General features: G+C 41.2%; 1 protein-coding gene and 1 long non-coding RNA gene across 3 annotated transcripts in view; one reads left to right on the top strand and one right to left on the bottom strand.

The window, feature by feature from the left end:
- The window catches only part of RAPGEF4 (Rap guanine nucleotide exchange factor 4), a 175495-nt gene that overhangs the window by 75533 nt on the left and 75037 nt on the right, over positions 1 to 24925 (top strand). For both annotated transcript variants that reach the window (XM_080973326.1, XM_080973327.1), the window contains exons 5-6: positions 15286 to 15358; positions 15647 to 15711. In XM_080973326.1, coding sequence (XP_080829452.1) covers positions 15286 to 15358; positions 15647 to 15711 — 138 coding nt within the window. The remainder of the gene's footprint in view (positions 1 to 15285; positions 15359 to 15646; positions 15712 to 24925) is intronic.
- The window catches only part of LOC308458739, a 395423-nt gene that overhangs the window by 346912 nt on the left and 23586 nt on the right, over positions 1 to 24925 (bottom strand). The window lies entirely within an intron of this gene.

The raw sequence follows: 24925 nt of genomic DNA, 5'->3' as shown, positions 1-24925 counted from the left end.
AATTGCGGTAAGGTTATTCTGGGTTAGTATATCCCCCTGTCATAATTCATAAAAGAAGGTAAAAGGTAAAGGTAAAGGACCCCTGGATGGTTAAGTCCAGTCAAAGGCGACTATGGGGTTGTGGCACTCATCTCGCTTTCAGGCCGAGGGAGCCGGTGTTTATCCACAGGCAGTTTTCCAGGTCATGTGGCCAGCATGACTAAACCACTTCTGGCACACGGAGGACCGTGATGAGTGCCAGAGCGCACGGAAACGCTGTTTACCTTCCTGCCGCAGTGGTACCTATTTATCAACTTGCACTGGTGTGCTTTCGAACTGCTAGGTTGGCAGGAGCTGGGACAGAACAATGGGAGCTCACCCCGTTGCAGGGATTTGAACCGCCAACTTTCCAATTGGCAAGCCCAAGGGGCTCAGTGGTTTAGACCACAATGCCACCCGTGTCCCCGATACATAAAAGAAGACCTACCTAAGACTCTGCTAGAAACAGAAACAGCAGGAGACCTTTAACATAATTGGTGGTGGTCTCACAAAGTGAAAGTTACAAGGAAACTGTTAATAATAATAACACCTCAATTAATAGGGATGCATAATCTTTTTATAACTTAAATTATATAAATGGGTTTGTTAAACAAGTACAGTGGTACCTCTGGATGCGAATGGGATCCGTTCTGGAGCCCCATTCGCATCCTGAAGCGAACGCAACCCATGTCTGCGCATGCGCGGGTCGCGATTTGCCGCTTCTGCGCATGCGCGTAATGTCATTTTGAGCGTCTGCGCATGCATGAGTGGCGGAACCCGGAAGTAACACGTTCCGTACTTCCAGGTCACCGCAGAGTGCAACCCGAAAATACTCAACTTCAACCCGAAGTATGACTACATAAAAAGCTAGTTTCATACATGATCATAGTAGCTGGAGTACATTATGCAAAAAAGGACTGGATAGACAGATGATGGGAATGCACTCATATGGCAAACAGGCTAAATATAATGGAAACCAGGTGTGCTTTTATTGCATATAGCAGAAGTAGATCAACATATCTCAATATACTGTATAGTTTTTTTTTTTATTTAGGGCTGAAAATGAGGAAATTAAGTGCGTAAGATATGTCACATTTAATAATTCCTTTTGTTTTTCTCTGGATCATTTGCTTGTATACCCTTTCAGGAAGTTTGGAATACCTGAGTTAAATTTTGAAAGATGTATACACATCTCTCACACACAAATATGGAGGTTGTCTTCCTCATTATCACCGCCACAATGAATTACATTGGCTGCTCCTGCAACGCTATACCTTCCCATCTTATTGTGCAAAAGGCTGGGGAAGAAAGCAGATTAAAGCCCTGTGCAGGCAGCTAAATGTGGGGGGTAATCAATGTGCGGATCAGCTGTCATCCACAAAGCCCACGTGAGTATAAGCTAGATGCACAAAGGGACTGTTACCCATGTTTAGGCTCTGTGAAGAACAGCCCACCAATGAATGGAGGCTGGGGCAGACCATTGGGCAAAAACTAGCCTTGTCTTCACACATATCCCCACATTTAGTTGTATCTACCAGGTCTTTTTAAGTATGGGGACCCCCAAATTTTCCCCATGTGTTCAGTTTCTGAAGTTTTACTGAATCTTCGGATTGGGTCTTGGATAATTGGAGAATAGGCTTCAAGGCTGATTGGAGCCTTTGTGTAGCACTTCCAGTCCAGCACTCTGTCTAACTGCTGGACCAGTTGGCCCCACAAAATGGAAAACATAAAGCAAATGCAATAACACCGTTCTATTGGGCCAACTCGAGTCATTACTCGTTTGTAATGTTGGTGGATTAGCTGTATTTTTGGAGCCTGTGTCCATAAAAAGTAGAAAAGCCTGATTAAGTTTGATGCTCTTTAGAACAAATGAGAAGCAGCTGAAGCAGACTATGTTAATTAGATAGAAATAATTAGAGCCTCGTTAAGAGTTATGGCTGGGGCCTTGGGTTGCATGGGCTTTCCAGAGACAACATAACACATTTAAAATTATACTACTAGTGAAAACGTAATGGCATAAGAATACAAGGTATTTTCTCAATCACAAGTTACTTTGGAAGATGATATGTGTGTTGGGAAAGGGGAAATGGGTTTTGAGTGAAGTATGTGGAACAAAAAAATCTTCCAGAACTAACTCCTCTTGTGAAAAACATCACCCCAGCTAATGTTTTCATTGTTTAAAAGATGGAAATATATGTTCTGCTGTGAAAGTGATGTCCAAAGAACTTAAAGTGTGGTTATAAGCACTCTCAACGCACAAAGATTATGCAAAATGGGACGTTGCCTGATTCAGTAGTTTGGCTCTCTGTGTGTTTTCAAACCATGTTGTTGACTTCATCACTGCGAAGGATGATTTGCAATTGTTAGAGCTTGAAGAGGGATATTCTCATGCTGCTTGCATCATCCCTACAATTTCCCGCTATGTTCTGATTGCGGAATCTCTACTACAGAGATAATGGAAGAGGCAGAAAGGACGCAGCTTGACTTCTCAGGTTCTGTTTTCAGGCCTAGGCACTTAGATAATTCATCATTTGATTTATAAAGTGAGTGTTTTTAGTCAGCAGCTCATTCAGGAAAAACAAAAAGGCGGCATCTTCCCAATGTTATTTTTATAGTCACTTTTTCTTCTGACTTTACCTGCGTGTAAAGATCCTAGGACTGGTGGTGAGCTGATCTGGGGTCTTGTGAGTGACTTGAGCTATGATTTTCCAACTTTGTTGTGAAAACGGACAAATGGGACCAGATGGGCCCTCCCCCCCCCAACCATTTATATGTTTTTCTGTCCTCTTCTGGGACATAAATAGTGCCCAGCCATTAAGTGCTTTACGGAGTGGGTTCGTCTGGGAAACTGAGTTAGACTCTTTCTGAATTTTGAACTGGAAGACTACAGTATGGGATTTCAGTCCATAAATTAACTGAAGCAGAATAGTACTAAGCAATTTGTTGTTTGGGTCATTGTTGCTGCATTTTGTTTCCTTGGAGATGAGTTTGCAGACCATGCACTCTTACCTTAGCATACACATCCGCTAGAAAAACCCGTCTCGTAACTTGGCACAATATCATTTGAGCAGAGCACATTTTCGCCTCCTGATTTAAGCCCAAGGAGATTGTGTGCTGTGTGCACGAAGTTTTTTCGAGCATACAAGATTAATTGAAATAAGTACTGTAAAGGAAAGGCAGGCGTTGGCAAAAGCAGGGGGCAGGGGAGAAATATCACACAAGTTGAATACTAGTAGTTGCATTGACTTTGGTCTCTTCCTGCATTTCTAGTTTCTGCCCTTCTCATCCTTGTGCACCACCACCCTGGGTGACTTACAACAATTTAAAAGTGTATCATATATTTAAAAAATAAATAAAAATGCATATTATATCATATACAGTTGTACCTTGGTTGCCGAACGCCTTGGAACTTGTACATTTTGGCTTCCGAACGACCGAAAACCGGAAGTGAGTGCTCCGGTTTTCAAGCGATTTTCGGAAGCCAAATTTCCGGCACGGCTTCCGATTGGCTGCAGGGCACTCCTTCAGCCAATCGGAAGCTGCGCCTTGGTTTTCGAACAGTTCTGGGAGTCAAACAGACTCCCAGAACGCATTCTTCGAGAATCAAGGTACGATTGTAAAAGCAAGTTGTTGAATTAAAACGCAACATAAATACAACCAAGGCAGAAACCACTGATAAAATTCCGATAGATAAAACAACAGGTACTTAGCATGCAAATTTCTGCCAGAATAAAGATGTGAGAAAGAGCCAGATAGGGGGCCACATGGGCGTCATGAGGCAAGATGTTCCCTGATGTTGGTACAGTCATTGTTAAGGCGCTGTCTCTTGGGATTTCTTTCCCATGCCCCATGGCTGTCACGGAAGTGTGTCTACTAATGTGGTAGAATTTTGAAGACATCTGTAACTGCATACAACTGAGCTCAGTGGGTTAGAGCATGGTGCTGATAATGCCAAGGTTGAAGGTTGGATCAGGAGATGAAGTTTTACAGTAATAATATAAATAACAAAATAGAAATGTGTTTAAAGTTAAAATATGAAGGATTTACAGACAAGTTGAGGGAAGTCGAAAAAAAGAGAAATAAGATGTAATTAAGATGTATGGAGTGTATAATTTTGTTTTGTATTTGAAAATTAATAATGTGTGTGTGTATATATATATATATATATATATATATATATATATATATATATAAAACAAGGTTGAAGGTTGGATCCCCATATGGGACAGCTGCATATTCCTGCATTGCAGAGAGTTGGACTAGATGATCCTCAGGGTCCCCTCCATCTCTACAATTCTGTGATTCTATGATATATGAAATGTAAAATTATATACGCATTGACTTGGTTCAGATATAACACTAAACCATAGTTTAGCGTTACATGCATTCGGCTGCTGTATTTATTGATCCTCTGAAAGAGCACTGATTCATTATTTGGCTTTAAAATAAATAGCTCATGCAGTGCTCTTCTTCAACAGTTCTTCCTTGAACAGAAAATGTTTTCCCCCTCTAGCTGTAGAGCATATTTAGATCCAGGCCACTGTATTTGGCATGATTGGTTAACAATTCCTCCCATATATCTGCATCTTTCTTCCCTTTTTCTTCTTTATTGAATTTGCATAAGAAGCAAATAAACAGATGTATACAAATATATGAAAAACTTAGAACACATTTTAGGATAAAATTTATCTGTAAGCTGTTTTAAATTATTTTTAAGTATCATAGTTTAAGTAGCCGGTACTGTTTTGTTCCTGTTTGCAGCCTCTATATTCCCACATTAAATACCCAGGAATTAGGATCTGGAATTAATTTTGTTTCAGAACACTATTGTCAGGTAACTTAAATAAAAAAATTACTGATACCCTGATATGGACAGTTCAGAAACCAAATCTGCAACATTTTAAGCAAGTTTGCCTTTGTTGTTTATAGTATTACTTGCATAGCCCCATTCAGATTTGATGCAGTTACTGCAATAGTATCTACAACATTGTAACTGCAAGTCTAGTTTAGGATTTACTATCCAATAACAAATAGCCACAAGGCAGGTCCTTTTTATGACATTCAGTTAAGTGGCATTGATCTGCCATGCGTGTTTCCCTTCACCACTCCCATACTATTTGAACTTGCCTTGGAGAAATGCTTACTAATTACTCTAATACACTGAGCAGGCAATATCTTAAATTAGAACCATGTCAGCGACTCCTCAGCAGATCTCGGAATATAATATTTTATTAATGCAAATACATTGGCTGGTTTTTCTCCTGAAACTGCATTAGGAGCCCTTCTGGTGGATCTCTGCAAAAATATTTGCAAGTGATGTTGCAAAAAAATTCAGAAAGTGGACGCAGTAAACAATCTGGGAGCCAAGATTCTGTCCTGCTCTTTTGATATAACATGACTAATAACTAATAAAACAAATATGCAACAAATTTATACGGCCAGTAGCAATTTTATGGAATGCGCTTCCAGTTGAGGTAAGATGGGCCTATTCCCTGCTGAACCATTAACACCTACTGGAGATTTCGTTTATTCCATTTACTGATTTTTTTACCTTTTTTTTGTATTGTATCCTTGTAAAGCGCTCAGAGACAAGTGTAGTTAAACAGAATGTAAATTGTTTGAATCAATTTTTAAAAAGCTGCCCTATGTGTACACACAGCTAGAAAGTGCATTTGCTACCTCCCCAAAATGCATTTCATTTTGGCTGAGTGTGCATACATTGTCATCTTCATTTTGTTAGTATTTCATTCATTTTGATGGTCTGAAAGAGCTTTTTGACGGAACAGTGATAAGCCAGCTTACATCTACAATGCGTTCTGCAGCTCCTCTTGCCTTTTGTGGAAACCAGAGAGAGCCTGCCTGGGGAGAGTCTTACAATGTTGTCCAGCCACATTTATGTAGCCAGCCCATCTTTGGTGGAGATTCACCTGATAAATACCTGAGCCATTTGTTGTTCTTGACTGCATTGTTGTTTTACATAATTCTTCCCATGGATTTCAGTACAGTGATACCTCTGGTTAAGTACTTAATTCGTTCCAGAAGTCTGTTCTTAACCTGAAACTGTTCTTAACCTGAAGCACCACTTTAGCTAATGGGGCCTCCCGCTGCCGCAGCACGATTTCTGTTCTCATCCTGAAGCAAAGTTCTTAACCTGAAGCACTATTTCTGGGTTAGCGGAGTCTGTAACCTGAAGCGTATGTAACCTGAAGCGTATGTAACCTGAGGTACCACTGTATACAGTCGTACCTTGGTTCACAAACGCCTTGTGAATCGAACTTTTTGGCTCCCGAACGCCGCAAACCCAGAAGTAAGTGTTCCGGTTTGCGAACATTTTTTGGAAGCCGAACGTCCGATGCTGCTTCCAATTGGCTACAGTTACTGATGACTTCGTAACTTATAAAGTAGCACTATAGTGGTACCTTGGGTTACGAACTTAATTCGTTCTGGAGGTCCGTTCTTAACTGGAAACTGTTCTTAACCTGAGGTACCACTTTAGCTAATGGGGCCTCCCGCCGCCGCCGCCGCCCGATTTCTGTTCTCATCCTGAAACAAAGTTCTTAACCTGAGGTACTATTTCTGGGTTAGTGGTGACTGTAACCTGAAGCGCCTGTAACCTGAGGTACCACTTATATGCGTTGGCAGCTAAGAAGATCAGGAGAAAAGAACTAGATAAAATAGTGGTCAATTGCAAAGGTGATTCGGATATTTAAGCTTGCACATTCGACCTGAGAACCCCTTGCTATTCTATTGTATGCAACAAATAATTCTTAGGAGATGTGATCGTGGTTTATTGTATCTGCAGTGCCTGATGTTTTTATGGTTATTGTTGCTTTTCTTTTAGTTCCCTTTGTGAATGATGCCATGGCCTTTGGCTAGTGCAATAAAGTTTGTGATGATAATGATTGGTTGTGCCCGCCCTGTGGAACGCCCTCCCTTCAGATGTGAAGGAAATAAGCAGCTATCCTATCTTTAAAAGACATCTGAAGGCAGCCCTGTTTAGGGAAGTTTTTAATATTTAATGCTGTTTTGTTTTTAACACTTGATTGGAAGCCACCCAGAGTGGCTGGGGAAACTCAGCCAGATGGGCGGGGTGTAAATTATTATTATTATTATTATTATTATTATTATTATTATTATTATTGCAGGAGCTTCCTGCAGCCAATCGGAAGCCGCACCTTGGTTTCTGAACATTATGGAAGTCAAACGGACTTCCGGAATGGATTCCGTTTGACTTCCGAGGTACCACTGTACTGATATTTCAGTCTTTGGAGAATTGCATAGATTTCACCAAAGCTTTGCTCTTTAAATGGGGGTGGGGGGCAGAAACAGGCTCCAGTAGGTGTTTGTGAACTTTAAAAGGATGGGTGGAAACAGTTACCATTAACTCTTTCTCTATACTCATTGACAATTGGAAAGGGGCATGGCTTTTTTTTTTTTTAAGTAATCCCTCCTCTTTATCAAAATCCTGTTTAACATTGGACTCACTACAAACTTTTCCCACTGCCTTGCAATGAAACAGCCATCCGTGGCACAAGAACAGGCAGCTTCTGAGAATATAGAGTGTAATATAACTTACTGCACCTGCACAGCCTCTAGTACCGGACTTCTTGTATATCAGCAAACTTGCCGGGTAGATGTTGAAAGGAGATTGCTCACAAAGAAATGAATAGCTGCTAGCCACTGAGTACATGCCACCCATGTGTACCAGTGGCAATAATTTAACAGCTGCTCATTCCATCTGCCTAGCTTGCAGGTATGGACACTTGCAAAGCCACAGCACTTCAAAGGCTAAAGTGTGTACACAGCCCCAGTCTAAAAATAGTTAGGATGTTCAGAGCATCCTGTAAGCTTTTTCGGTTCTTTCCATTTCCCCTCTCATGTCCAGATGTTCTTGTTTTTCTTCATTTTGGGGTGGGTGGGCTGGTTGTGCGAATGCTAACGACCTTCTAACCATTGCAGACTTAGCTTTGGAACCATCTGTGGTTTGTTAAAGCAGCAGTACAGATGTAGGAGTAATAATAATTATTTCTGAAAATGAAAACGACCAGGAATTTTCACACAGGAGAAGGCAAGCATAGGCAGCGTGCGGGAGGGGGGGAATACTCCCAAAAGTACCTCACCCCCCTACTTGCCCCCCATTGCTGAACTTTCATTAATATATGTTGTTGTTTTTCTTTCTCGCCCACCTAGAAATATACTTTCCCCCTTTTGTGGCTACCCATACATATTTTTTCTGATTCTGGAGATAAGGGAAAAGCAATAAAGCCTTTGGGATGTTCCCAACTGCCTAACAACAGATAGGATAGTGAGTAGTTATGACTGCACCAAGTCATAGTGGACACATTTGCCAAACACACTAATGCTTCACTTTTCCCACTTCTTCTCTTTTGTGCCCATGAGAAGGAATTCAGAAACTTCTGCTTCTGGTTTTAAGCAAGCCACAGTTCTTTGTGACATCTGAACATGGAACTGTGGTTTGTTTAAACTGTGGTTAGTGAGAACCCTCCGTGATAAGGCTGTGTTTTTTTAATTGAAACTGTAAGCTGTTGCTCCTGCTGTTCCTTTACGGGCATGCAAAAGAGGAGGAAGAAGCATACAAGCATAAGGCTTGTAGTGCAAAACCACAGTTTCCCATTGCATCTGAACTGAGACACAGTATTGACAAGAAGGTATTGAAATATTAATTTATTTTATATGGCCAAAGTGGGATGAAAAGCCTCAAAGCCCTTTTGGGGTCTGGTTAAAAGAATACTTGCAGCATCCAGGAGGCTGGAAGGTAGCTGTATTGAGGGACTCTGGTTATTTTTCACTAAAAATAGGCAGCCTTCCTTTTAAAAGCTGTTATATAACAGTCTTTGGCAAATTGCATTACTGTGGTAGAAGGAAATACAGTATAGTTATGCTGAATAGGATTTCAGATCAGCAGATAAGTAACAGAGCCCTGTGATTGATAGATCCTTTAAAAAGCATGGGGGTGAGTTTCTTTTACATCATCGGTGCATAGAGCTTTACAGTTTCACATACATTGGAACTTCGGGTTAAGAACTTTGTTAGCTGCCACTAACAAAGCCAGGGAGCTCTTGGATCAGGCTGTGACAAGCAAGGTGTTGGCATCTACCATGCAGATGGCGTTCATCTTTCCGACGGCGGAAAGGATGTTTGGTTGCCCAATAATGCCGAATGCATAAGAGGAGGGTTTGGGCTCGTGTGGCGGTTAGGCATTGGAATAGCGATGTGGGGAGGAGGGGAGGGGCGGCCATCCCCTGCCCCTCCATGCGTAAGGGTATTCCGTTAAAGGAATCCAGGGGTGTGGATCTCATCTGAAGCCCGCAGAGGGGCTAGGGCCATGCCACAACCCCAGCGGGAACCCAGGGGGGGCTCGAATCGATCTGCATCGGCGGGGCTCCCCCTACTGGTGGATTACCCTTCCAGACTTCCTGCAAAGCGGGCAGGAGTCAGATACAGTCTTGATGCCACTGCCTAAGCCAGTACCGCTCACATTCTGTAACCAATAAAGTTGTGGCCTAAATTTTGTCCATTAACATTAGCCGAAATTCTGTGTCCTTGTGTCTTTATTCTCCTGGGGCTGGCTTGGGGGTCATGAAGCTCAAGCGAGAGAACCCGAAATTGACAGGTTGCTCATCCCTAGGCATTTTGCAAGACAGAGGAGGAGTCAAAATTACCCCTCATGCAAAGGATATCATATTCAAGCTGGGCTACTGAGGGATATGCTTGTCAATGCATACTTTTTTTTTTTGCTTTAACCAGTGGTTAGGGATGGGGAGCTGGATTATGAGGGGAAGGGACTTTAATTGTTTGCACCCCCCAACATGGTCCTCATCCAAAAGCGTTTATGCGTGAGTTGGGACAGACATTCAGCTTTGAAATTAATGCTGGCAAAGCAGAGTTTATATATTTTGATTAATCATGAAAAAGAAGCTATAACGAGACTTTGGAGGATTAAATGGAATAGTAAGCTTGTAAAATATTTAGGTGTTTTTACTGAACTCCAGTTTGGATCAATAAGGTAAAATCAATTATAACCCAGTCAAAACATTAAAAAAGATGTTTACAGTGATAGGAACAGTGTAAGCTGTCTTAGTTTGGAAAAATAGCATCAATAAAGCGAACCTTGAATACTCTCACTCCTCCTCCTCTTTTTGCTGTTAGGCAAAAGTTTATTAGAAAAGTGGCAGAAAGTGCTTCAGTCTTCATGTACTTTGCTGATGGGTTGGGGGAAGAGCAAGGAGACCAAATGAAGGACCTGCAGAAGTTCAAACAGCAAACAGAAGCAGTGCTTCACTGTACAGCTCAGCGTTTGACTTGGAAAGAGATTGCGTCACATCACAGCCTGGATAGGTCAGTTGCTTAGAGTGTGGTGCTGATATGCATGTAACGCTCTGAAAGAAAATGTAATGAAAATGATTTATAGATGGTATATGACCCCAGTCAAACTTGCAAAAATTTACCACCTGTCTGATAATAAGTGTTGGAAATGTAAAGAGTGTGAGGGAACGTTCTTCCACCTCTGGTGGACTTGCCCTAAAGTGAAGGCGTTCTGGGAAATGATTTATAATGAATTGAAAAAGGTATTTAAATATACCTTCACTAAGAAACCAGAGGCTTTCCTTTTGGGTATTGTCGGCCAAGGGGTGGCAAAGAGGGACCAGACATTTTTTATGTATGCAACAACAGCAGCAAGGATACTTCTCGCAAAACACTGGAAAACTTAAGATCTACCCACACTGGAAGAATGGCAGATGCAACTGATAGACTACATGGAACTGGCTGAAATGACCGGCAGAATTCGTGACCTGGGAGAAGAGAAGATTGAGGAGGATTGGAAGAAATTTAAGAATTATTTACAAAAGCATTGTAATTTGAGTGAATGCTAAATAAGATGCTAGACTAAAATAACTGAGCACCACTAAATTTAGAAGTTTTTAAGAAAATAAGTAAGACTGTGAAAATTTAACTCCTTTCGAGAATTATAAGATTATGAAATATAGAAGGGATATAAGAATTTAAATAAGATGATAAATTGCTGACAAAATGTTATAACGATGAAAGTGGGAGTGGGAGATGTGAGGAAGTCCAAAGAAAATGTGAAACTATGTTAAGACAAATGTTATTTTGTTTATTATGTTTATTTCTATTGTAAAACCCAATAAATTGCTTAAAAAAAAAAAAATAGAGTGTGGTGCTGATAATGTCAAGGTTGCAGGTTTGATCGCCACATGCGACAGGTGCATATTCCTGGGGTTGGACTAAATGATCCTCAGGGTCCCTTCCATCTCTATGATTCTATGTTATGCTGGGGAGAGCATCAGCAAGTAAGCCTAAAACCAGGGTGGATAAAAATCAATGATTTTTTTTTTAAAAAACGGATTTCTAAAATTTAAATCAGTTTTTTTAAAAAATAAAATGCTTTTGGAGGAAAAATCTTTCTAAAGATAGCTTTCTGTTTAAGTTACATTATACAGTGGTACTCGGGTTACAGATGCTTCAGGTTACAGACACTTCAGGTTACAGACTCAGGCTAAACCAGAAATAGTACTTCAGATTAAGAACTTTACCTCAGGATGAGAAGAGAAATCGCGTGACGGCAGCGGGAGGCCCCATTAGCTAAAGTAGTACCTCAGGTTAAGAACAGTTTCAGGTTAAGAATGGACCTCCAGAACAAATTAAGTTCCTAACCCGAGGTACCACTATAGTCCAAAGGCTATTCATCAAGAAATAAACATTTGTTTTAAGTATTTCTTGTGTGCTAAAACTCAGTCTAAGTTTATTTTTTTAAAAAAAAAATTAACCACATCAGTTAACAAACATGGATACATATGCTATAATGTACAATGAGACCACTTCTTCTAGTGAAGGCAAAGTTGACAGTAAGTGGTCCTCCCCAATATGGAAGATGTGGGAGCTCCAAGAGGCGAGTGGTGGGCGCATTATATGCAGTCAGCTGCTGAGCTTTCCCGTCTCTGAATCCAGGGCCAGGATCATCTCTGCAAGCTGGGTTGTTAAATGTCTGGGGTTTTCACTCTAGCACTGAAGACATCACACACATGGGACACCCAATTGTGGCTTGTTTGCATGCATCCTAAAGGATTTACACGGGCTCCCAGTACAGTGGTACCTCGGGTTATATACGCTTCAGGTTACATACGCTTCAGGTTACAGACTTCGCTAACCCAGAAATAGTGCTTCAGGTTAAGAACTTTGCTTCAGGATGAGAACAGAAATTGTGCTCTGGCAGCGCAGCAGCAGCAGGAGGCCCCATTAAGTAAAGTGGTGCTTCAGGTTAAGAACAGTTTCAGGTTAAGAACGGACCTCCGGAATAAATTAAGTACTGAACCCGAGGTACCACTATATGTTTCTGAGCACAATTCAAAGTGTTGGTGTTGACCTTTAAAGCCTTAAATGGCCTCAGCCCTGTATACCTGAAGGAGCGTCTCAACCCCCATTGTTCAGTCCAGACAATGAGGGCCTTCTGGCGGTTCCCTCACTACAAGATGTGAAGCTACAGGGAACCAGGCAGAGGGCCTTCTCGGTAGTGGCACCCGCCCTATGGAACGCCCTCCCATCAGATGTCAAACAGATACACAACTGTTTGACTTTTAGGAAACATCTGAAGGCAGCCCTGTTCAGGGAAGTTTTTAATGGCTGATGTTTTACTGTGTTTTTAATATTTTGTTGGGAGCCGCCCAGAGTGGCTTGGGCAACCCAGTCAGATGGGCGGCATATAAATAAATTATTATTATTATTATTAGCCATTAGGTTCAGAGGATGATGGTTTTTCATTAGAATGGTGTTATGAATGAGATATTCTCAAACATGCATGTTGAAGTTGACATGAATATCAATTAGCCAACGGTCCAAAAACAACTCTTTGTAGTGCCAAACGCTTTGTAGAGTGTGGGGAAAGAATAATACAGAATGATTCCTAGATCCTTCTTTAACAGAGATGTCTTGTGGACCCATTCTAAACGGGATTAGATTGTGAGCTCATCAATATAACCACAAGGAGATATGACTCACAATGCTTTGGTGTAAGTGCCTATGGATTTATGTTAAAATAGAACCTTGGTTGGTTTTGTTGCACACTGCTTTTTGTTTCCCATGTTCCTGGGATATCACTTAAAATGTTAGACAGAAAGTTACATAAGCCTGATGGTTTATTGATCATGTCTGCACTGTATTTGCCTTCAGTGGCATGGGGCATCAATGAGAGAATACCAGTTACAAACGATTGTGATTTACTGTTCATCACATCAATACTGAGTTCTGAGAAGCTTTTCTATGAGCTGCCTGTGTCACTAAATACTGATGCTAACTGAGTTGTCTGTTTATATCATGAGATGTGGGGAAGCGGGAAGAGTTGAAAATCATGCCCCCAGCTTGAGCAAATACAGTTGTACCTTGGATCCAGAACGCCTTGGTACTCAGACGTTTTGACTCCCGAACGCAGTAAACCCGGAAGTGATTGTTCCGCTTTGCGAACGGTCTTTGGAACCTGAACGTCTAACAGGGCTTCCGATTGGCTGCAGGAGTTTCCTGCAGCCAATCAGATGCCGTTCTTTGGTTTCTGAACGTTTTGGAAGTCGAACGGACTTCTGGAACGGATTCCGTTCAACTTCCAACGTATGACTGTACATTTTGTTTGGAAACATGAACAAATGGAAATGCGATGTTTTTCAACCAGTACTCTGGGTAACAGCATCTGGATTACTTCGACTTCTCACCCCCATGTTGGGAGCCCTTCGATTTGTGCTAATCCCACAACACAGGGGAGTCAACAGCGCATCATGTAGGAGGTGGGACTACCCTACACAGTCTAGACAATCCTTTTGCACATTTGCACGAGTTCACTATTACCAGACTAGTGCTAAGGTTAAAGTAAAGGTAAAGGGACCCCTGACCATTAGGTCCAGTCGTGCCGACTCTGGGGTTGCGGCGCTCATCTCGCTTTATTGGCTAACAGCTTCCGGGTCATGTGGCCAGCATGACTAAGCCGCTTCTGGCAAACCAGAGCAGTGCACGGAAACGGTGTTTACCTTTCCGCCGGAGAGGTACCTATTTATCTACTTGCACTTTGACGTGCTTTCGAACTGCTAGGTTGGCAGGAGCAGGGACTGAGCAACGGGAGCTCACCCCGTCGCGGGGATTCAAACCGCCGACCTTCTGATTGGCAAGTCCTAGGCTCTGTGGTTTAACCCACAGCGCCACCCGCGTCCCGTAGTGCTAAGGTTATGACCAGTTTAATTTTAAGCAGGCTTTCCACAAGTGACACCTGTATGTGCCGCTCCAATTTGCTTGGGATGTGAATGGAATGTCATGATGTTTTCATAGGTTCTAAGCAAAGGGAGGATGAGAAAAGTGGGTTGTGATGCCGAAAATAGAGCCAAGCAAAGGAACAAACAAATAGAATGGAGTTTTCGTAACATTTTTTGCAAGCATGAAAGATTAAACAGCAACAGCAATCCAGCAGGTGTTATGACAGGTTGTTGGATGCGGGCAGACACTCTCATACACTACTGCAGGCACACGTACAGGCAGACACAAACGCACACACTTCCAGGAACATAAAATACCAGGGACACACACATGGAGACCGGCACTTGCAAGTAAGTACAGATAGACTTAGAACAGGCACCCGCAGCCACAGACAGCCACACAAACAGGTTAAAGTAACATAAACAGTGTCATAGGAATATGCAGTGTTATACAGTGGTACCTCGGGTTACAGGCGCTTCAGGTTATAGGCGCTTCAGATTACAGACTCCATTAATCCAGAAATAGTACCTCAGGTTAAGAACTTTGCTTCAGGATGAGAACAGAAATCGTGCGGCGGGGGCAGGAGGCCTCATTAGCTAAAGTGGTACCTCAGGTTAAGAACAGTTTCTGGTTAAGAACGGACCTCTAGAATGAATTAAGTTCGTAACCCGAGGTACCACTGTACACCAGCATATATCCACCTCGGGACACAATGCGCTGATTTTTGCTGTTTGGGAGAGAAATGGAAAAAATGAACTCTGTTCTGGCTGGGAGTGGAACTTTACTCACCCAAAATAGAGCTTAGGGCGGTGTACAACGTAAGAAAATACAGGGGGAGAAAGAATCCTAAAATATTGCCTAAGGATTTTAAACCCCAGTTACATTCCACGTGTAGCCCCAGGAATTTTATTTTTAGGCTTTATCTCATTTTTAAAAATTGGGTGTGGATAACTTTCAGCAAAGTGACGTTTTAACCGTTTCCCCTCCCCTCAGAAATACCGACAGTACATGTCAGGACTTCTGGCTCCTCCTTATGGTGTTATGGAAACTGGCTCCAACAATGACAGTAAGTACCTCAGCAAAAGTATCTGTAAAATGGGAACAATGGCGATCTTTATGTCAGGCGGTCCCTGGTGTCAGAGGTGAATTTTAGGGCAGCGTGGCTGGTTCCGCTGCCTTGGGGCCAAGCAGAATGGGAGGTTGGGTGGGTGCCAGATTTTGCCCTCAAGCGCTGCCGAAATTTGAAAGACCAAAGTCTGCTGTGACTGATGTAAGTGAAAAGAACCATCCCATTTGAAGAGCAACATTTAATCCTCAGGCATATTGTTCTGATGTGTCTACTGTTTTCTTACAGGAATGCCCGACAAGGATAACATGTCAAGTAGTAGTCTGTGCTCAATCTCTAAAAACTGCAATAAGGTAAATAATTTTTCTTCTTCATTTTGCCTGTAAACACCAACATATTGGTACGTGGGCAAAACAGTTCTTCTTCACAAGCAAGGCTGGGAGGAACGGCCACCACATTTTGTGCCCAGCTGTTTCTCAGTGGCCAAGGTGGGTCTTTTCTTCTTTCCTCCCATTGGATGCAATAGAGGAAAATAACACGGCTTGAGCTATTTTTGTTGGGTGTGCCGGAGGAACAAAGGGGCTTTGTATCAGTCCTGCCCGATAGCGGCACTGCTGACATGCTTGGATTCTCCTGACCACAGATGGAAGAGCGAGGTGCATAAGTCCCCTTAGCTGGCCTTACGATAAGTGTAAGATTGCTCCCTAAATTAACTTTTTTGTGTGGAAACATTAATAAAACGCAGGTGCTTCAGTTGTCAAAAAAAGGTAGATGCTTATGAAACTGAATATACTTTACTAAGACTGGGTTCTATATTGCTTCTCTGACGGCTAATCACAGCAGAAAGTGTCACTGCAACTGATATTAAAAATGAAGCGGTTTGCCAGTATTGTTCATTGGGCCATTTCTGTTAGCAAAGTTCTGTTGAGTTTATACACCACAAATTAGGAAAAAAGTAAGATAGCAAAGAAAACGGTTGTGAAAGGCAGGCAGTTTGCTTATACACTTGGCACTAATAGTATATCACCCCAAGACATTTAGATTTTGCAAGTGGAAAAAAAACAAATTGAATTAATTTAAGATTTATTTTATTCAGAAGTTCAGAAACTAGTAAACGAAATTCTACAGAAATAAGCAATGTAAAATCCCCTTCTTTGCCCAAAAAGCATATAGCTTTAGGCTCCATTTAGCTTTATGGAGCAACCCAGCTGTTTCCATGCCACAATGGTTCCTGCACCACTCCCAGTGATAGCTGTAATTACCGCCCAAATGGCATATTGTCAGATTATGGATCATACTATTGATGTATCTCCTACTATGGCAAGCGACACATGATTGTATGTTACCACATAATCTGGCCTAAGTATGTGAGAAGAAATTTCAGATGTTGCCTGGAGTGGAGTGGGAACAGAGGATGAGAACACGCGAGCATACTACTGCTCCATGTTTTTGTATTTACATAAAAACTTATGTGCCACTTTTCATTTGTAAAAAGTATCAGAGTAGTTTGCAACATAGAATACAAAATATATTGGAACCAAAACAATAAGCTATCATCGAAATCAAATTAACCACACACACACACATTGTTTAATAGTCAGGAAATTGCAGGGGAAAGTCTTCAACTTCATTTAATGTTACATTTACATAGGATCTAAGTTATTAATTATGAAAAGCATGGCAAAACATGACATTAGCAAAGTGCTCAGTACATCAAGTGGTTGTGGTACAGCTATAACAGCAGCAACAGCAGCAGCAACATTTATACCCCACCCACTCTGGGAAACATATATCCTGTGAACAAAGCCCCACTTTTTTATTTTGGATTGACAGAAGTCTGAAATCATTCAGCCGACACCATAAAATAGCCACAAATACATTGATAATGCCTTTTTCTGTATAATTTACCAGCTAGGGATAGAACAACAACCAAGTTAATCTGTGTTGCTTGGATTTTTATTTTATTACATTCCCCCTTTTGTTGACTAGGCTTTTTTCTGCATGGTTGAATGTATTGCTTGTTTCTTGTAGGTTAAATAATCCATATTCTTAAAATAAATACGTAGTCTGATCTGATCAGAAGAATACTTTTGGCACTCTTTACTCACCAGCTCCATAAACAGCCACACTTTTTTCTTTCTTTATTGAGGTTCACTACTTCCTGTCTGCCTGTCCGTCTGCCCTGTTTCCTTAAAGAGACTGATCTTTTAACACATCTTTTTAACCTTTAATAATGTTAGAGACATTGCTGCATATATTTGTTTTTCCTCCTGTCTTATTGCATGGTATTTCCTGTCCCATCCTTATCCTGCTTGAAAACAAACCAGTTTGGGTGAAGTTTATAATAAGATGTGCCATACCAATAGCAATTTTCATTGTGACGAGTAACAATAAAAATTATCACTCTAAAACAAGGGTTACTACGTGAGCTTACTCGAAAGTAAACTCCACTGAGCCTATGGGCATTTAGGATTGTGTTATAAGTATACTTTTTTATATAATACCACCTGAGATTATAATTTAGTATATCAGTTAAAGAAGAAATGGAGAGAAAAGGGCAACCACTTGGGATAAAGGGAATAGTTTTGTGGTGGAAAACAACATACAAAAACTCCATTATATTAGGGGAAGTTGCTTTCCAAAGTATATTAGGCAAAATTGCATTTTTTAAAAAGGGTAGATTAGGAGAAATTTGCGCTAGAATGCTGATGAGGGCATTTAAAATATAAATTCACAAACCAATTTAGGAATGTGGAAAATGGAGATTAAGACTAGAAAAAGGAGAACTTGATTTGCCTGTCCCTAGTCCTAATAGAGAAGCATGTTGACAGGAAGGATAAGACACTTTTGGTTCCTAAATTGCCCCCAGCATCTTTGCTACATCCAAACACTCTCTCAGCAGGTGAGATGGCGCATGCTGTCCTCCAAGCATTCTTCAAATGCAGCCACATGGCGTGCCTTTGCTGTGGAGTCACTCCTCTAGGTTACAAAGGCTTGAAAGGCATCTATCTCAAGCACACAAATCTCACGCGGATAGGAATTTAGAATGGTGTCTCATGATTTATCCAAATCACTACCAGCGGATTGTTTTCCCATCTCTGCCCCTTTTGGAGCAATTAATAAATAGCCCAAAGTGTTGCAGATGACCCTGAACGTCTGAAGTTGTGTCACATGCAAGGAAAGAAAAGTAAAACAAAAGTGAAACTCGCAAGGCACAAAAGTGCGGAGGAGTCTGTGACAAATGCATTCATGATAAATCCATCTTGACATGTGTGCAGGTCTTCACTTGTCATCGGTTCACTAGTTACATAAGATAAAGTACAAAAGCGCATTGAGGTTTGCATAAGCTGCTCTTATATAAGTTGAGGGGTTGGAAAGCCCAGTCTGTAAGCAGTGACGATATTGTTTCACACTCTCCCTTCTCAGAGCACAAGTAGTTCAGAGTTACCGATACTGCAAAGAGGCTTCAATGGTACAGAGGGAAAGGATGTTGGAAAGAAGATACAGGACTGTAAAACCTCGGAAGATCTTGTGGGAGTATACAGCATTTCTGTAACGATCAGCTCCTGGTTTCATGGTGTAAACCTGCTAAATTTATCTCGTAGAGCCAGGAGTGGGCAGACTTCTGGTTTGTTGGATCTATATGGCATTCCGTAGGATGGTTGCGTCAAAGCACCAGGTACTTCGTGCCTAAATTATAGATATAATTTAATCTCCATCCCCCTCGTTCAGCGCAGACACTGAGGTCCAGCGCCGAGGGCCTTCTGGCAGTTTCCTCACTGTGAGAAGTGAGGTTACAGGGAACCAGGCAGAGGGCCTTCTCGGTAGTGGTGCTCGCCCTGTGGAACGCCCTCCCACCAGGTGTCAAAGAAATTAACAACTATCTGACGTTTAAAAGACATCTGAAGGCAGCCCTGTTTAGGAAAGTTTTTAATGACTGATGTTTTAATGTATTTTTAATCTCTTCTTGGAAGCCGCCCAGAGTGGCTAGGGAAACCCAGCCAGATGGGCGGGGTATAAATAATAAATTATTATTATTATTATTATTATTATTATTATTATTATTATTATTAGTTGTAGTAGTACAGGAACACAGGAAATGACTGCATCACTTGGGGGCACAGGATTGCAGCGTGAGATGAAATACAGTCTGAAATACGCTTTGTGCCCTAGCTCCTTTGCACATGTTCGGTGTGATTCCATCACCGTCTATAAAGACACGCACACACGCTCCATTAGTTTTTGCAGTTGGGCAGTCGGGAAAAAAAGTAATTACGGTGAGAAACAGGGTCGTCCTTTTCAAGGGTCAGTTCTTCTGACAAGTCGAGCGCATACGAGCAGCACATTTGGCACTTATGCTTGAAACAGTCAAATGAACACCTCCCCACCCCATCCCGAAATCTTGCAATTATTCTTTCAACTTCGGCAGAAAAATTGAAAAAAGGAAATTTAAAAAACTTGGAAGATCTCGCAGAATCTTGCAAATGTGTGCTGTGAGCACGCGTCCTACAAGTAATTCTGGAAACTGGGAATTGCAGAGTGAAAATACAATAGGAAGCCAATGAAAGAATCAATAAATGCATGCAGCAATTGTGGCAGCCATTCTTTATGTGTGAAAAGGGAGATTGGTGGCAAAGATTTCAGTGATTAATAAGGAACGAGAAAATGATTTATTGTCTGCCTGACGTTTGTTTGGAGCAGATTCTTAACGTGATCCTAATCATGTTTGCTCAAGAAGCAAACCCTAGTGATTTTAGCAGGGATCGTTTTCCAGGTAAGTACACCTGAGGATTGCAGCTCCTGAGCGGAAACTATTGCATTTCCAAGGCGTGTGCAGGCTATTATCCCATTATTTCAACGATGCAAAAATGCCACACAAGCATGTGGAGATTTACAGCTTTTGCAACTCTACATTATTCATTATTTATATAAAAGCAGGAAGGAGGCTTTGGGAAGAAAGGAGAAAGCACAGGAAACAGACACACCCTTTTGTAACAGCCAGGAGGAATTGGGAGCACAGAACATTCTGTGCAAACCACCTCCTCATTAACACCCCCTTTCTACTGAATAGGTCAGGGACATGGATCAAAACCACAAGAGGAAAAAAGTGTATGTATTTCTTTTTTTAAAAAAAATGTGTATACCACTTTATGGTCCTTGAGAGCATTCCAAAGGCAGTTTCCAACACAAACGCACAATAAGTAGGGTATTTTTAACAATTCTGCAATTAAAGCAATAAAGACGGCAAAGCAACTTTTTAAATAAAAAAAGCTAAATAGCAACATACAAGCAACAGGACGCCAACACCCCCTTTAACCGTGAAGAATACAAAGGTCTTTTTTGTCCCAGGAGGATGGACCCTACTAGGCAACAGACATTTTGGAAAACATTGACATCCTGCCATGCCATTCCTCATGCCCTGGCAGCGACGGCGCTTATTTATTTCTGCCTGGGATTGCCTTGCTTGGTCACCTTCTCCCAGTGTGTCGCAGGACATTTGCAAGAAGCTGCCAACTGTGTGACCAAGAAAAGAGGTGGAAATCCCAGACCATGCATTCCAGCGGGCGTTGTGCATGTGTGATGAATGCTGGCACCATTTGCTTACACAGATTGTAAGTGATGTAGTAGTGAATGAGTAGCACTGAGGACAGAGCAATGTGTGCTGCGCAGCAATAAACCAGCCTGCTTCCAAGGTACAGTGGAACCTCGGTTGTCGAACACTTTGGAAGCCGAACAATTCGGAACCTGAACGCCGACAACCCGGAAGCGAATGCATCCGCTTTTGATTGCGCCTCGGAAGTTGAACGGCTTCCGAGGTGCGTTTCTCAATTTTTTAAAAGGAATTTGCCGACTGGCAATTGCGCCTTGGTTGTTGAACGTTTTGGAAGTTGAACGGTCTTCTGGAACGGATTACGTTCGACAACCGAGGTTCTACTGTACCAGAGTGGTCAGCTTCTGTATGTAGAATGGCAGGGGCACTGTCTTGTACAGTGGTACCTCTGGTTGCAAATAGGATCCGTTCCGGAGGCCCGTTTGCAACATGGAAAGAGCACAACCTGCAGCGGCGCGTCTGCGCATGCGCGGGTTGCGACTTGCCGCTTCTGCGCATACATGTGATGTTATTCTGCGCTTCTGCGCATGCACAAGCGGCGAAACACAGAAGTAATCCTTTCCGGTATTTCCGGGTCGCCGTGGGATGTAACCTGAAAGAACGTAACATGAAGCGGACGTAACATGAGGTATGACTGTATTTGCCTCATGTAGACAGATGTCTTGGGTCAGACCTCTGTTGTACCATTATAAAAAGCTGAGGGAAGAGAGGCCTTTGACTTAGGGAAGGAGTTCCCTTGGTTGAAGGGCACAAACGGAAAAAGCTCTCCTCAAAGGGAAAAGGCAAATATCACACTTTTTGTGGTCGACTAAGGCGGCCACTTCCTATCTTCGGCAGATTTCTGCAGTCTTGATTCTGGAAGCACAAATCATTTAAGTACCCGTGCTGTATTTGATGTACAGGGAAGACGATCCATTATTCTTGCTTAAATTAAAACACTTCCAGCAAACCATTTCCATCTTCCCACTGAGAATGGCTATGAAAAATAGGGCCTCAGTCTGTCGACTGAGCATATGCTGGAGTTTCATCTTTGGAGCACTTTATTCAATTCATGCAAAACTGTTTTAGCAGCTGTTAACGCTGTAGCAGAGAAGCAGGGAAATGACAGGAAAATAAGACATCATTAGTTGTGTTCCAATCTTTATGCATGTGTTTGTGCACAGACCGTATTCCGCGCGTTCCTTTCCTTTTGACACTGGCCGCAATGTGTCATTTTGGGTAATGGTTGGGCCATTTTATGTGTCTTAAAGTGGAGGGCATTTATAGTTGCAGCACACTATGTAATGCTAAATAATGCATGCCTGGTGTATCATTCTAACATACGTTGGTTGCTCTGATTGCACAAAAATATTTTTAAAGTCCACATTTTAGCAGTTTTATTTTTTTTTATAAGATATTTATTAGGATTTTCAGAATATTACAAAACAAAAAAAAGAAAAAAAAATACAAAGTAGAAATGGTTAAAAACAATTCCTTCCTTCCAATACTTATCCTTCATTTGCTTAGTTTTCATGACCTCCTCACACCTCCCTTTTTTGTATTCCAGTTCAATTGTTAGTTCAGCAAATCCCTCCCCTCTTTGTATATCCTAATCATTAATCATAAAATATTGTAATTTTGGATTTTTACCCATTAATAAACCATTTTTTCATATTCCCTTATAACATTTCAGCTAAAGAGCACTTAGTTTCTATCCAACATCATTCTAACATTCATTAATTTTACAATATTTCTGTAGATAGTCTTTAAACTTTTTCCAATCTTCTTCCATCGACTCTTCTCCCTGGTCTCGGATTCTGCCAGTCATTTCCGCCAATTCCATATAGTTCATCACCTTCATCTGCCATTCTTCCAAGGTGGGTAGATCTTGTGTCTTCCAATACTTTGCAATGAGAATTCTTGCTGCTGTTGTGGCATACATAAAAAAAGTTCTGTCCTTCTTTGGCACCTATTGGCCGACTATGCCTAGGAGAAAGGCCTCTGGTTTCTTCAAGAAGGTATATTTAAATACCTTTTTCAGTTCATTATATATCATCTCCTAGAAAGCCTTAATCCTTGGGCACGTCCACCAAAGGTGAAAGAATGTACCTTTGTTTTCTTTACATTTCCAACATTTATTATCGGGCAAATGGTAGATTTTTGCAAGCTTGCCTGGTGTCATGTACCACCTGTATATCATTTTCATAATATTCTCTCTTAGGGCGTTACATGCCGTAAATTTCATACCTGTGGTCCACAACTGTTCCCAGTCAGCAAACATAATATTATGTCCAAGATCTTGTGCCCATTTAATCATAGCAGATTTCACTGTTTCATCCTGAGTGTTCCATTTCAACAGCAAGTTATACATTTTTGACAAAATCTTAGTTTTGGGTTCTAACAGTTCTGTTTCCAATTTTGATTTTTCCACCTGGAAGCCAATTTTCTTATCCAAATTATATGCCTCCATTATCTGATAATAATGAACCAGTCTCGCACTTTGTCTTTTAGTTTCTCAAAACTCTGCAATTTCAATTTGTCTCCTTCTTGTTCCAAAATTTCCCAATATTTCGGCCATTTGGCCTCCATATTGAGCCTTTTCTGAGCCTTTGCTTCCATCGGTGACAACCACCTTGGGGTTTTATTTTCAAGTAAGTCCTTATATCTTATCCAGACATTTAACAATGCTTTCCTGACAATGTGGTTTTTAAATGCTTTATGTGCTTTAACCTTGTCATACCACAAATATGCATGCCACCCAAAAACATTATTAAAACCTTCTAAATCCAAAATGTCTGTGTTCAGCCATTCTTTCAACCAGCAGAATGCTGCTGATTCATAATAAAGTTTAAGGTCTGGCAGGGCAAATCCACCTCTATCCTTTGCATCAGTTAATGTTTTAAATTTTATTCTGGGCTTCTTGCCCTGCCAAACAAATCTAGAAATGTCTCTCTGCCACTTCTTGAAACAGTCCATTTTGTCTAAGATTTGCAATGATTGAAACAGAAATAACATTCTTGGCAATACATTCATCTTTATAACAGCAATTCGACCTAACAAGGAAAGCTTCAAGTTTGACCATATCTCTAGATCCTTTTTCACTTCTGACCAACATTTCTCATAATTGTCTTTAAATAGGTTTAAATTCTTAGTGGTCATATTAACCCCCAAGTATTTTACTTTCTTAACCAGTGTTAAACCTGTCTCCTTCTGAAACCTCTCTTTCTCAATCGGTGTTAAATTTTTCTCAAGCACCTTAGTTTTTAACTTGTTCAACTTAAATCCTGCCACATGACCAAATTCCTGAATCAATTCTAATACTCTTTTAGTACTAGATTCTGGCTCCTGTAACGTCAATTCTAAATCATCTGCAAAAGCTTTCAATTTGTACTGTTTAGCTCCGACCTGTATACCTTTAATCATACGGTCCCTTCTAATCATATTTAGCAGAACCTCCAGGACCGAAATAAAAAGCAATGGGGAAATTGGGCAGCCTTGTCGTGTCCCTTTCTCTATCTTGAATTCCTCTGTCACCACATTGTTGACTATTAATTTGGCCTTTTGTTCTGAGTAAATTGCACTTATACCATTTTCAAACCCTTGACCAACCCCCATCCCCTGAAGATTTTTCTTCATAAAACTCCAAGAAATATTATCAAAGGCTTTCTCCGCATCTACAAAAATTAAAACAGCTTTAGTATTAATATTCACTTGTAGCATCTCCAAAATGTTGATTATATTCCTCGTATTGTCAGACAAGTGTCTACCCGGGAGAAAGCCAGCTTGGTCTTTATGTATCTCCTCCACTAATACTTTTTTTAACCTTTTAGCCAAAATATCTGCAAAAATTTTATAATCCACATTAAGCAGAGCTATGGGGCGGTAGTTCTTAAGTTGTGTCTTTTCAGACTCATTTTTCGGTATTAGTGTAATATAAGCTTCCTTCCACGACTCTGGCGCTTTTCCCCCCTCCAAAA

Source organism: Podarcis pityusensis, assembly GCF_964106645.2.
Source record: "Podarcis pityusensis genome assembly, chromosome: 1".
Classification (NCBI taxonomy): Eukaryota; Metazoa; Chordata; class Lepidosauria; order Squamata; family Lacertidae; genus Podarcis; species Podarcis pityusensis.
This window is presented reverse-complemented; position numbering and strand designations above follow the sequence as displayed.